The 12,905-nt window shown below is 41.5% G+C and overlaps 1 protein-coding gene across 1 annotated transcript in view; it reads left to right on the top strand.

The window, feature by feature from the left end:
* The first annotated feature begins 821 nt into the window (after positions 1-821).
* col27a1b (collagen, type XXVII, alpha 1b) overlaps positions 822-12,905 on the top strand; it is a 48,660-nt gene continuing 36,576 nt past the window's right edge. The window contains exons 1-4 of the mRNA XM_068760868.1: positions 822-874; positions 2,927-2,989; positions 5,576-6,896; positions 9,216-9,269. Of these exons, the coding sequence (XP_068616969.1) occupies positions 822-874; positions 2,927-2,989; positions 5,576-6,896; positions 9,216-9,269 (1,491 nt within the window). The remainder of the gene's footprint in view (positions 875-2,926; positions 2,990-5,575; positions 6,897-9,215; positions 9,270-12,905) is intronic.

The raw sequence follows: 12,905 nt of genomic DNA, 5'->3' as shown, positions 1-12,905 counted from the left end.
GAAAAGGTTTGGAAATAACAATACTTGTTGATTTCTTTGTATTTTATTTTTTATCTGTGTTAACATCTGCTGCATATTAAAATATGAAAGGTCTCTTTTTGGGGTCAGGAAGAATTTTCCTGCAGGAGAATGAGGGAGAACTGAAGAGTCTCTTTGGATTTGTAAAAGTCTGACCACAACCCTGATAAGAATCCAAATGGGAATAAGCCGCTTCATTCATTCATTCAATCATTCATTGCGACATATGGCAACACAGCAGCACATTTAATATTCGTGCGTGAGAGGGTCCTGTTTCAGAATGATCGCTGCAGTCAGCATTAAAATGCGTTTCTCTTGATGTCAGCTGAGGGCGACAGAGGGAGGTGTTCCCCCCCCGCCCCCCTTCCCGGTTCTCAAGATTTCCCTCCGTCCACAATAAACTTTCATTTTGGGAAGCCGACAAACACGCGCGCGCGCACACACACTACACACATTGACGCACGGAGAGAGGTCCGTCATCTTGCCCTGCAGCGTTTACCGGGAAAGAAAGTTGGAGTCGGCGTTCACTGTCATTAACCTGTGCGTGCGTGAGGAAGAAGGAGACCAGGGAAGCGCGCAGGTGGAGCTCGGAAGGAAATTGGTGACATCTTCTTGAGGGGGAACAAGGGGAGACAAGACAATGGCAGAAAGTAACCTCTTCGTGGCTGATTAACCCCACGGTGTGTGATTTAGTTTGTTTTTTTTTTCTTTCGCGACCCCCGAGCAACACCTGGAATGGAAAAAGTTTATCTGCCTCGTGAGGACTGGAGTAAAAACTCCCAAGAAAGAATGCAGTGACCGCAATGGAGCCGGACAATGCCCCGAACTCCACACTCAAATCCACGGGGGTCGGGGGGTGAGTCGAGTCGTTCTAAAACCAAGTAGAGAATAGATCATTTTCTCTTTGTTTATTGGATCAGGTAATTGGTGCGTTCGTGCGCATCACGTGCGTCTAAGCGTGCGTAAAACCCATTTTACTTTGAAATTCATGTCAAGAGCCAGGAGCATTGATAACAAAAATAAAAGGTGACAGGCCTTTTTTGTTGTTGCAGAATTTATTACATTTATCTGTCACTAATTTATAATTGACACTTGATCACATCAGGCCGTTCTAAACTTGTATATTTTAATAGCTCTCGGGTTGTTTATGAGAAGTGCTCTTTGCTCTGCGCACAGTCGGTGGAAGCCAGTGAAGCCAATTGTAGCAGAATGAGCTGCCAAATGTTCTGGGACTGATTTGAACGAGATGTATGGGAGGAGGAGACAACACTCTCCTCCTCCCCCTTTTCTCTCCCACCGCTCATGCATCTCACTCTGCCCTGCGGGCCCGGCTGGCCACGGTCCCATTGGGAGGGGAAAAAAAATCAAAATCAAAAATGTTGCATCATGTAACTCTGTAGGAAATATGAGAGACTTGCACACCTCCCTTTCGCGGCTTTGGCTTATGTCAGCCTGAGAGCAGTGAATGGGATTTGAAGTGGAGAGGGAAAGTTCTTTCGGATTCAACCAGGAGTCTGTGTTTCAGCGGTAGACCAGTTGCTTTCTGCGGCTTCGGGAAGACCACGAATGTGAAATAAATCACTTTAAGGGCACTAAGTATAGTACCTGTCCCTGCCTGGGTCGCTGGGAGAACATGTTGCTGAACAGATGTTCAGTTTTATCTCCATCCAAGCTCATCATAAACTCTAGGAGTGAATCAAAACCTAATTTCTCTCACATAAGTCACAATTCAACACCTTTAGAGTCACATCTTCTCTGTCAGCCATCAATGTTCTGTTGTGTAAGATTGTCTCATGGGCTGAGCACTTTTTCCTTTTTCCAAAGCCCTACAGGATCTTTCCCGTGGAATCATAAATTTAAGATGCTGCACTGTTTATAGTTGTTATCAGTAGCGATCCCATTGGAGCACTCGCCCAAGCGCTGCTGAGCAGTAGTTTGTCAGACAGTAAGATAAGACAAAGAATCTTGATGTGAATCGAAGACTTTAGACAAGGCAGAGCTGCAGAGCTACCCTCCTGCAGTGGGTCTATTCATTGCGACGGAGGACTTACATGAGGACGAGGCTCTTATAGACTGCTGAAACAAGTGATTTATTCGTTAATCAGAGCCATCTTCTAGTTACAGCTGCAGACATGCAAAGATGATCTTGTGTTTGTGTAATCGCGCTGAAACACAAAGAAACCAGCCAACTAATCAACCATTGGACACGGGTGAAAACATAAGCTCCTTGGCGGAGGTAAATTGATTTAGCATTTGATCAAATAAAGTTAAAACATTTCTTTTAATTAATATTAGCATATGCATGCTTTTTATTGAGAATTTGTTGCTGATTTTTAGATCAAAAGTTTAAACATAACTGGACAAGCACTCAGGGAGCGCAGACCTCCGCCAAGCAGCTCATTCCCCCTCCTAATTGGGTTTACAACATCCACATGGTCATCGGGATCATCATCAAAAGGTTCTGAATTGTTCTTGGTATTTGACCAGGTGGTAAACAGACAGACAGAAAAACAAACACCGGTGATTACACAACAAAACTGAAGTGCAGAACGTTTTATGTACATATTGCGCTATAGGCTGTAGGGCAGAACCCATGTCCAATGTTGCCTGCTCCATCACTACAGTTGCACCGTCTTTAGCTTTGACAAACCAGTCTTCATTAAATGTAAATAGCTTCACGATTCTTGTAGTAGGAAAATCATTATAGACTGCAGATTTAACATCTGTAGTGAGCTGAGAAACCCATAGAGATTTATAAGGTGGTGGATTAATTCATTTGGCAAGCACTGAAGTGAAAGTTTCAGGAACTCCTGCACTGTTTAATATAATCAAAGAAACACCTTTTGGATTGTCGCTGCTTTGACTACGTGCCATAATTTGTAAAAAAAACCTTTTTGTCTCTGTTTAGGAGAGTTCTGATTCTATGGTCGATAATCTGTTGGACGTGCCCCCTGAGCCTGGCACAAGCACAAGGTAAGCAACCTTTAGGACAAAGATAGTGACTATTACTTCTCTTGTGAAGTAACACATAAGCAGTCATGCGGTGTCACAAAAGTGCATGATCAGAATTGCAGGAATGAGAATGAGTCATGGGAAGCTGCATGGCTACTCACAAGTCCTTTGCACTGCAACTCAGTGAAACTCTTTATTTGGCCAGGTAGTAAAATCCCTTTTATGATGTTTAACAGCAACAGAACACACAATTGCTAAAGGAAGTAAAAATAACTACTACAAGTACATTGCCCCAACACAGACTTTTCCATTTGCAGCTCGATAAGCTATATCCCTGTGTGTGTCGCCAAAAAATGCTGCTTGATTGTGTTTACACTTCTCTGGACATCTTATTTTGTCTACACTGAAGATTGGCTGCTCCGCTCTTCCTTTTTCCATGAAGTTGATGTTGTCTTCAAACCCTCAATATAATATATACATATTGTTTCCGAACCTTATAAACAATATTTTTCCCAATTATTTCTTGTACATAAAAAAAAAAAAAGATTTACAGAGTACTTGCTTTAATTATATATGAACATTCCTTCCACAATTGAACACCCCTTACGGTCACACAGCGCTCTTCTCAGGTCATATGTACAGTCCCTCATCCTGAACATGCCTCTGAGGATATGGCTTCCTAGTCATCAAGTTATTTCCTGAGCAAATTGAGCATAATAGACATCAGAGGCTCCTTCAAAAACACATCTTATATTTGCCTTTATTTCATTATGACATGTATAAAATAACAGGAAGTGCCTGTTTTGGACATTCACCTTTTATGCTTCTTTTTGCAGTTACATCGCATTAAATTTCCAAGCTAGATTCATTATCCTCTAGATTTGAAGGCGTTATTGACCCCTCACAAGTCATTCCCTTTCTGAAAAATTAAAGCATTTCATGCTGACTCACATTCACTTGTGTATTGGTGTCTAGTGTCATCAGCTTTATGTTGTCTGATTTGGCCATCTCGCTAAATCTGCCAGATCTCTCTGCTTAGTTCTAATCCTTGTTTTTATAATGAAAAGGATCAGTGATAACCATTTCTGGCATTTACTGCCTTATAGTTTCCTTCTATTACAACTGATGAAGACTGAATATTCCTTACGTGTAAGGAAATGTTAACTTGCAGTTTCAGATTCTATTGAGACTATAAATCACTAGATAATCATTTTTGGGTGGTGACTATTCTTATAAAATATCATTTATTAAAAACCCTTAGGTTATCGTTTCTTGATAAAATGATTTATAATGAAAATCATGTGTGGGGAAGCTATTGTTTTCTTTTTGTCTTATTGCTGCGGGCCATATGCCAAAGCCTTTAAGTTCAGTTGTCAGATCACCCAATGGCTGCCACATCTTCATTCTGACAGCAGAAGGAACTTAACGTGCCTTTAAATGTTTAAGTGCTACACCTGCTGGAGTTGCCACTACATTTTCTCAGAAGAACCAGATGTTGATCAAAATGCAGCAGATGTGTGCTAGTAGTATTTAATTGTAGCTGCAATACCAGCCTCCATCCAGACGGTGGCTCACCTCCAGGTGCATATAGAATCAAAACAGGAAATCTCATTCTTAGGGTAGGGGCCTTTCTGTTTCAGCATTGCACATGCTGATAGCATTAATGTACCGTGTTCAGAATACTGTATGCTGGTGGGTGAGGGTGATCAATTCTTTATTTTCTGACTTTGCTGAACCAAACAAAAAGCTTTTGTTTGACTTTGCTAATGCCTTGCATCAGTGTCTATGAATAGATAACAGAATAATGATGGGAACATTTCCAGCCGGTTTTGATTTGCAAACAAAAAAAACTGATTGAACTTCCTGAGTGCTGAATGGTGTCCTTGTAAAAGTGAGAATCCAAGAACGAGTGTAAACCTTGTACTGTTGTTTTTGCGGTTATTTGAAGTTTCTGGCAATCATGCTGGGTTGAGAGGATGTCAATCGCTTTTTGAATTGTGAGGATTTTTTTTGATGAAAATGCAGACTAGATTAAACATGGTGTTGAAAGGAGCAGTATACAGCACCTTAACGTGGGATGTTACACAGATTTTCCTCCCGTGAGATGCAAGAAGCAATTAAAACCTGCAGAGAGCATTGCAGTGTATATTCATGGCCCCTGTCAGAACGATCATCGTTAATCAAAAACATTACCAGATAAAGTTAGCTGATGAGACGCCTCTTAAAACGTTGCCAATGTCATCTCCTGGGACTCCTTCAGTGTCCGTTTCCTGAGCTTGTTCTAATTGAGACTGATAATTTGGGGCTGTCCCCGAAACTGCATAGTGATATGTGGCCTAATTCCACATGTTCGGCAACATTTTTAATGTTCTTTTGCTGCAGGATGTCCTGTAAACTTGAATATCCTCAGCTTGACATCGTAAAGTAATTGGAACTTGTATAGCTGTGGTAGGATATAGCTTTACATTTATATTAGCATATAAGTGCACATATCAAGCGAAATATAAGCAATAATCTATTTCTTTCTCCCTTTAATTGTGACATTTATATATGGTGATGGTTTTCCTGTGCCTTCCAGTAAAACCCCTAATTTGCTGTTCTTTTTTCCAGAAGTTGTGGATGTACTGCAGCAGCTTGGGCTTTCTGGACAGAGGGCAGGCAGGTTGCCATCGCCAGGCGCTCGAGCCAGCCCTCATGGCGTCATTCCTTTTAAGTCTGGAGTTATCCTCACCCCGCGGGCACGCATTCAGGTGCCTCTTCAGGCCGTCATTCCTCCTACCTACAGCTCCACCAATCTGTCCCTGATCCTCAGCATATCTGTTCATCGCATCAACAGCGCTTTTCTTTTCTCGATTCTTTCCAAGAAAAGGAAAGTGCAGCTCGGAGTGCAGTTTGCGCCGAGTAAGGTCCTGGTACACCTTGGGCACAGGAGTTCTGTCAGCTTTGACTATGACATTCATAATGGCCAGTGGCACAGTCTGGCCGTTGACATCGAACACCACCAAGTCTCCTTACACACCTCTTGTGGGAAAAAAAGTTTACATGCAGATTTGCAAAGTAAAAAAGAGGCAGCTCTGGATGCAGAGGGCTCTTTCCTGCTGGGCAAAATGAACCCCGACTCCGTGCCGTTTGAAGGGGCCATTTGCCAGTTTGACATTTATCCCTCTGCAAAGGCAGCTCATAACTATTGTGATTTTATTAAGAAACATTGCAGAGAAGCCGACACATATCGGCCCGTGTTTCCAGCCCTGCTACCTCTATTTTCCGACCCAAACATTAGTGTGACTCACATAACTACGCCGTCATTGACAAAGCTGTCCAAAAACTCTCAGAAAACTACGTTGGCCTTGACTGACAAAAGCATCAGATCTGCGATTCTTGTTCCAACTTACAGTTCACTGATCCTGAACATAACATCTGCGCATGGGACTGGGAGGAATCCAAAACATGGTGCCGTGTCAATTTCTCCACCGGCTCGTCCAAAGTTGGAAAGTTTGTTTAAATTTCCGACTCAAACAGTGACTACGTCTCTTTGGATCAACGTAACAACTCCAACCCCCAAACCAACTTCACATGACGGCAACAGAAAGAATACAAAGCAAGGAAATGCAAATTATCACATCCCTGCTGAAAGTATGGATTTACCAGCTTCCAGGCCATCTGACAAGAAGCCAAACCTCCAGACCAGCGCTGCTTTCACTCAGGGGTCCTCATCAAATGCCTACCTTCCCCACAAACATCACCCGACCACAGTCGCTTCAAAGCAGCCTGAGCCAACAGTGACCATTGTGCAGGATGCCAAACACACATCGCTTGTTCCAGTCACTCCAGCTGCAACAGATGGCTTCCAAACATTTGACCTGGAACCGACCCAGTTCTCACTGCTCGCTGGACCACCTGGACTAAAGGGAGAACCAGGACCGCCGGTGAGTGTGTGAGCTTTAAACAAAGACAATACACACCTGCACCTTAAGACCATTTACATGCATACATGTTACTTGCGCCTTGGAGCCAAACTGCTTATTTGTAGTATTTATTATTGCATGGCTGTTAAAAGTAGTGTTTTCCTGTTGAATTTATGAAGTGTGAATTTAAACTGATCTGTTTTTAAAATTTCTCCTCGGCAAGATTTCTAAAATTCACTGGATCTCAATGATAATTATTTTTATTATAAAATAGTTTCTCTTTCTTTGATGTCTGGAATTGTGTTAGTAATTCTGAATCGCTCACCTCCCTTTGTAATTTTTCGTATGAATATTTGTACGTGGCGTCCTGCTACATTGCTGATAAATGTGTGATTTATTTTAGCCCTAGTATAATACATTATACAGCAGGGGTGGGCAAACATTTTGACTCGCGGGCCACAATAGGTTCTAAAATTTGACAGAGGGGCCGGACCAAGAACAGATGGATGGAGTATTTGTGTGAGCTAATATAAATGACACATTAAAGCTATTGCATTAAAGGATTTGGCCTTTTACAGGTAGCATTACAGGGATTAGGTCAAATGAATGAGGTTTAATTATAATACAATTTTATTTAATTATATAATTTGGACAAGTTTGGCGGGCCGGATTAAAAAGGCCAACGGGCAGCATATGGCCCCCGGGCCTGGGTTTGCCCATGCCTGTTATACAGCATTAAGGCAAGGGTTAATTTACATTATTGAAAGGTGTAGTATTAATATTGATTATTGCTAATTTTCTTTTGGAAAAAAAATATTTTAACCAAATTTAACTTATCTCAAAATATAGAACAGGCTTGACGTTTGAGGTTTGCATGTCTGTAAAGAAATAAAAGTAAACTATTCCTTGCTTTGCTCAAGTTGCAGTGGTAAAATGCTAGCATGGAAAAGTCATCAATGGAAGGAAATGTAAACCGTCCCTTTTATTTCATCATATTAATACAAGATAGAATGACTGACTTTCCCACACTCAGAGCAAACTGTCAGTAATGAATATTCTTGAAGCACATTAACCGCTCATTCACTGACTAGAATTAAATGTGGACTTTTTGTGATTGTTATTCATGCATGAGAGGGTTAATTATATTCTTCTGTTGATCAGTAAATACCCACATGTTCCATATAGTTAAAAGGATTTCTCCATCTTACATGCGTATTCACCAAAGGATGTTTTAAGAAAAGCTTCCCCTGAAGCCACTCGGACACTCAAATGAGAGAGGAACAACCTATCCCACGGACTCTCGCCGTTATTTTGCTGGCTAAGGGTTCAGTATAAAGACTCATCTGAGTGCTGAGTCACCTCTCAGAAACATTTTCAGCATGCTTCCATCTTTATAGCTATAGATGAACAGCCTCCCACTCAAAGTAGAAACTGATTCACTTTTTAATAAGGATTAAGTTTCAGCTGCTATGAGAGCATGACTCTCTTGTTGAGTAAATGCAGCGTGTCGGCCCTGTTTGATAATCGTAGGGCGAGGGTCATTAAAGTTTCACAGGTTCGTAGTGGAGGAGCCTGCAGATCTCTGGAGGCTGTTGGATCATTGTGCTGGAATGCACTGGTTAAATCTGTGGGTCGTTATTATCTTTGATACTGACCTCGTTTAACAGACCTCGTATCTGACATACATTTCACAAATGCATGTTTTTTTTTGTCAGCATCGTTATAAAACTGTCTGTTACTTTTATTACAAACAGCTGACTCTGATATTTAGCAGGACAGAAATCCCTTTCTGACTGCTGAGGCATTAAGGCACTGATTTCAGATAAAAGGGACCAACTGTAATTCAGTGGATAGGCATTTTTGCCGAAACAATCTCGGGTACAATGACGAGTCAAGTAAAACAAGAACAACAACAACAATGCAGGTTCCTCAGACTGACCGATGCTTCGGTTTGACCTACCAGAGCTCTGATAATTCATGTCTTTACTTATTTTAAAGCCGGCTGATGTCCATCATGAATGTGATTGGCTGTCGCTGGGACCACTGCAGGCCTCCCTGCCAGGACAATGAGTCAGACTCACAGTCCATGATGTGCTACAGGTTTGTGCTGAAGCTACATTGGTTTTGGAGGCACAGCGCCTGTTCGACCCTATGAACAACGCATCCACCTACAAACCAGAGTTTCAGTAATGGAGGGGTTTTAGCTGTAAGCTAACATTGTAAAAATGCTCAATATTTAGCGACTGAATAACAGCCATCACAGACTTCTACATGTTTGACTCTGAACATTTGTAAACTTGGTTCATTCTGTCCCTGACATTTCTTTGTTTTTCTTTTTAGGGCCTTCAAGGACTTCCCGGGTTACCAGGAAAGCCAGGGAAGAGGGGCCCGAGGGTGAGTGTCTCCCAGTCGCTGACACATTTCTATTGCATCTCATCAGTCACCCCCCAATCTTCCTTAATCGCCTAAATCGTAATTATTTGACCATGTCAGATCTGCATTAGTGCGTGAGTATACGCCAACAAGCTGATATGGAAAACCTCCCGAGTATTTCTGATCAAGCACTCGGTGACATCTCTGGATTACAGAGCATTTTTCAGCCAGACGTGAGTTTGCTTTGGCTTGGGGTTAGAGCTGTGCTTCTTTGCTGCCAAAGTCCATTTGTGAAGCTCAAGAGCAAACCACCATAAACTAAATCCCTAAATCCGTGGGTTGCCAATTTAAAATTAATTGAACACACATGGTAGATGTTCAATGCGCATGGAAAAAAATTTAATAAATGCAAGTGTTTAAATACATTTGAAGAACAACACTTTCTATCCCTTCGATTAACATTGGCGCGACTTAAATTAGGCATAGGTCCTATGCTAACAGCAGTGTAGTGGATTGATTTCTCTAGTGCTATGTCTCTTATTTTGGTGCTGAGTATCATTCTACAACTGGGAGCCTGTGGTGGGGCCACATGGAGAGAGTGCAGATGTTATTTTGAGCTCATGTTTCAAGAAGAAATACAGGAAGAGAGAAAACACGGTGAGATGATGCATCCCGAGGGATGGTTGGTTATTTTAGTTCATTTCAATGATGCTGAACTGTGACAATGATTGTTATATAAGTAACTGCTGCAGCCTCCTGTGTTAATAAATGAAGCAAAAGGCTCCTTTACAGGAATTAAGGTAGTGATAAAGAGTAAAGAAACCTGTTTAGATCTTTTCCCAATGCTTGGTGAAGTTATCCTGCATACTTTGTGTGCTCCAGTGTGTGTATCTGCTGCATGCTGCAGTCAGGGCTCAGTGGGGTGGATTGTGTGGGAACCCAATCTCTATAAATAAGGAAGAGAGAGAGGTCTTTGTCCCCATCTTATTAACGGCATTTAAGACTTTGTCTGGAGCTTAGCAGCTTTATCCCATAGTATACACTAACCTCTCTTTAGGTCATTCATCCACGTGCTGCAGGCCACACTGACACAGAGCAAGAAACAAACAAACAGATAAATAAAAAAAGAACCACAGTGTACAATTCAATTGTTTTCCTCTGTGCTCACATTATTAGAGAAAAAGCTCCTGGCATGGTTTGAACAAACACTCTGGGTTAAAGTGGCACTCATTGTGGAGAATAGTTTTACATTTTTAGCATACCATAAATCCACAGATGACTGAATGATTCTTCTCCTTTCAGCACTGTGTCGTTAAGGGTTGAAATCAGTCCTATTTTCCAATAGGATTGAATTGTAAATGCACATTTTTAAATTGCTTGCAAACGTCAAATTTATCTCATGATGGAATATACTCTAATTTGTTTCTATTCATTATTGTTTATGGTTCAAGGGCAGTGTTTTCAAAATTTAGACTGTATGTCTCTAATTCAATCCTCTGCTCAATCATCAATTTATTTTATTGAGGAAAAAAGAAGTTGTAATTTTTTGAAATTGACATTTTCAGGTCAAATTATTGGAGGTACTTAACAATTCGATAAATGGAAAATCTGTTTGGCCTGCATCATAACCTGTGTCTTGAATTTTGGCCCCATGTGTGATCAGGTCTGACACCCCTGCTAAACATTTAAAGGTAGAAAAATGTTTGAAAGAGACTTTCTCGAAAGAAGGATGAATAATTCCCTGTTTAACATTTTGCATGTATTTGTTTTTGGACTGGTACGACAACCCCTATTTTGTGCATGTTTCACAAAGACATTTCATATTGCTGTAGGATATTACTGAGAGTCTTCTTTTGTCATATCTGTGTGAGCTTATAAACATATGTAAGGTTTCCATCTTCTTTAATCATAAAGTCTGACTGACAGTTGTACATTTTTACCTTAAATGTTCAACTTGTGTAAACATTTAATTGACATTAATCAAAATTACTTTGAAAAGAGTCTGCAGACAAGATTCTGTCTTCATTTTTTATGAAGTTAGAATTTCCCCTCTTCAGAATTGTCTGTTTTTCAGTGAGTATCTTTCCAAGGCAAGTCTCTCCTCTCACTTTGACCTTTTAAGTCGCACCAAGATATGGTGTGCAGTAGACGGCTGTTCCTATTGCACGGAGCCTATGATCAGCATTCCTTCCCGTCAGAAACACCATGCAGCTGGTGACAGCGCAGCTTTAAGGCTGTACCTCTCTGACACTACGGTGACATGTCTGACTGCACAGCCAGCAGCATCTCTTACGTGTGAGAACCTTCATGCTCCTCTACATCAGGCCGCAAGCCTTGAGCCCAGCAGGGAGCAGAAATTCACCCAGTCCTGAAGGGGAGGCTCGAGAGCCAATCAGAGTGGGTTTTTAGAAATAGATACAGGTACGCTGTTGCTATGTGAAGCAGGATTTGTGTGAAAATGAACATTTCTGTCAAATTTCTTCATGAATTCTTTCCACATAATGATTGGTTTTTGCAGGAAACCAACCCCATTTAAGTATGTTCAAGAACGTTTTTCCCTGTGAAAAGAATCAACTGTTTACATGGATGGTCGGATTTTGATAGGCTTGTTCAGATTTTGGCAGTTTTATTTATCACTGCTAAAATTGATACTGAATTGGCACTAAATTTGACGTATCGTTTAACCTGGTACAGCTCTGACATACAGGTGCTCTTCATCTGCAGGCCTCAGGTGTGTGTTTAGCCCTAGTGTATTTTGTGTTTATTTGCTAGTGCTTCCTAATTGGTTCCTTCCTTGTCATCAGCTCTTTTCAATAGTGAAGCTAAGATGTTTTTAGATGTTCTAAACAAAACCATAGGTGTGAGTGTGAGCCCATGTTTGTTTCTGTGTGTTAGCCTTGTGATGAACTGGTGACTTGTCCGGGGTGTACACCGCTTCTTGCCCCAATGCCAGCTGGGATAGGCTCCACCCCCCCCCATGAGCCTGCACAGGATAAGGGGATGCAGAAACTGGATCGATGCTATTCATTCCTCTTCTCGCCCACACAACTTTAGATGGACAAAGTGACTCATTCTCCTTTTTAGTCCCGTCTCCATTGGGATAACTCCAGCCCACTTAAGCGGTGTGTCTCTTCACCTTATGTTACAATGTTATTTGGAATAATCATTTCTGACTTCTCTTCCTTTCACTTCCTATCTAAAGCTAATTGCTTCCATGTGGTTTAATATTAAGTGAGTGATGGGGGGATGCTCTGAAAAGAAGATGTGCAGGGCTTCTGTTAAGTGTCTCCATATGTTCCGCTAGAGGGGAGGGGTGCTGCCTGAGTGGTTTAACTCCTCTCTACAATCTGATGATGAAGAGCAGTTTGTCCTCAGACACATAACAGAGATGGGCTGCATCACCCATCCGTAGACTTCTACCTCTTGGCCTCCTCTCTCTGTCCGAGTGCTCCGTTCCTTAGATTTTTACCTCGAGCTCCAGAGGAAATGCTTTTCAACCACTGGAAAGTCTGAAGATACAGTAGCATTGTACTCAGGCCATCTTGAACGTGTTTCAATGCTTCCAGATTTTGTTCAGGGAGATTTTCCATGCTCAGCATTGTGGTTCCACTCCAAACAAATGTTCAGTTGCTGCCTCAGGAAGTTGTGGCCTCATTT

The sequence above is a fragment of the Brachionichthys hirsutus genome, chromosome 4, assembly GCF_040956055.1.
Source record: "Brachionichthys hirsutus isolate HB-005 chromosome 4, CSIRO-AGI_Bhir_v1, whole genome shotgun sequence".
NCBI classification, from domain to species: Eukaryota; Metazoa; Chordata; class Actinopteri; order Lophiiformes; family Brachionichthyidae; genus Brachionichthys; species Brachionichthys hirsutus.
This window is presented reverse-complemented; position numbering and strand designations above follow the sequence as displayed.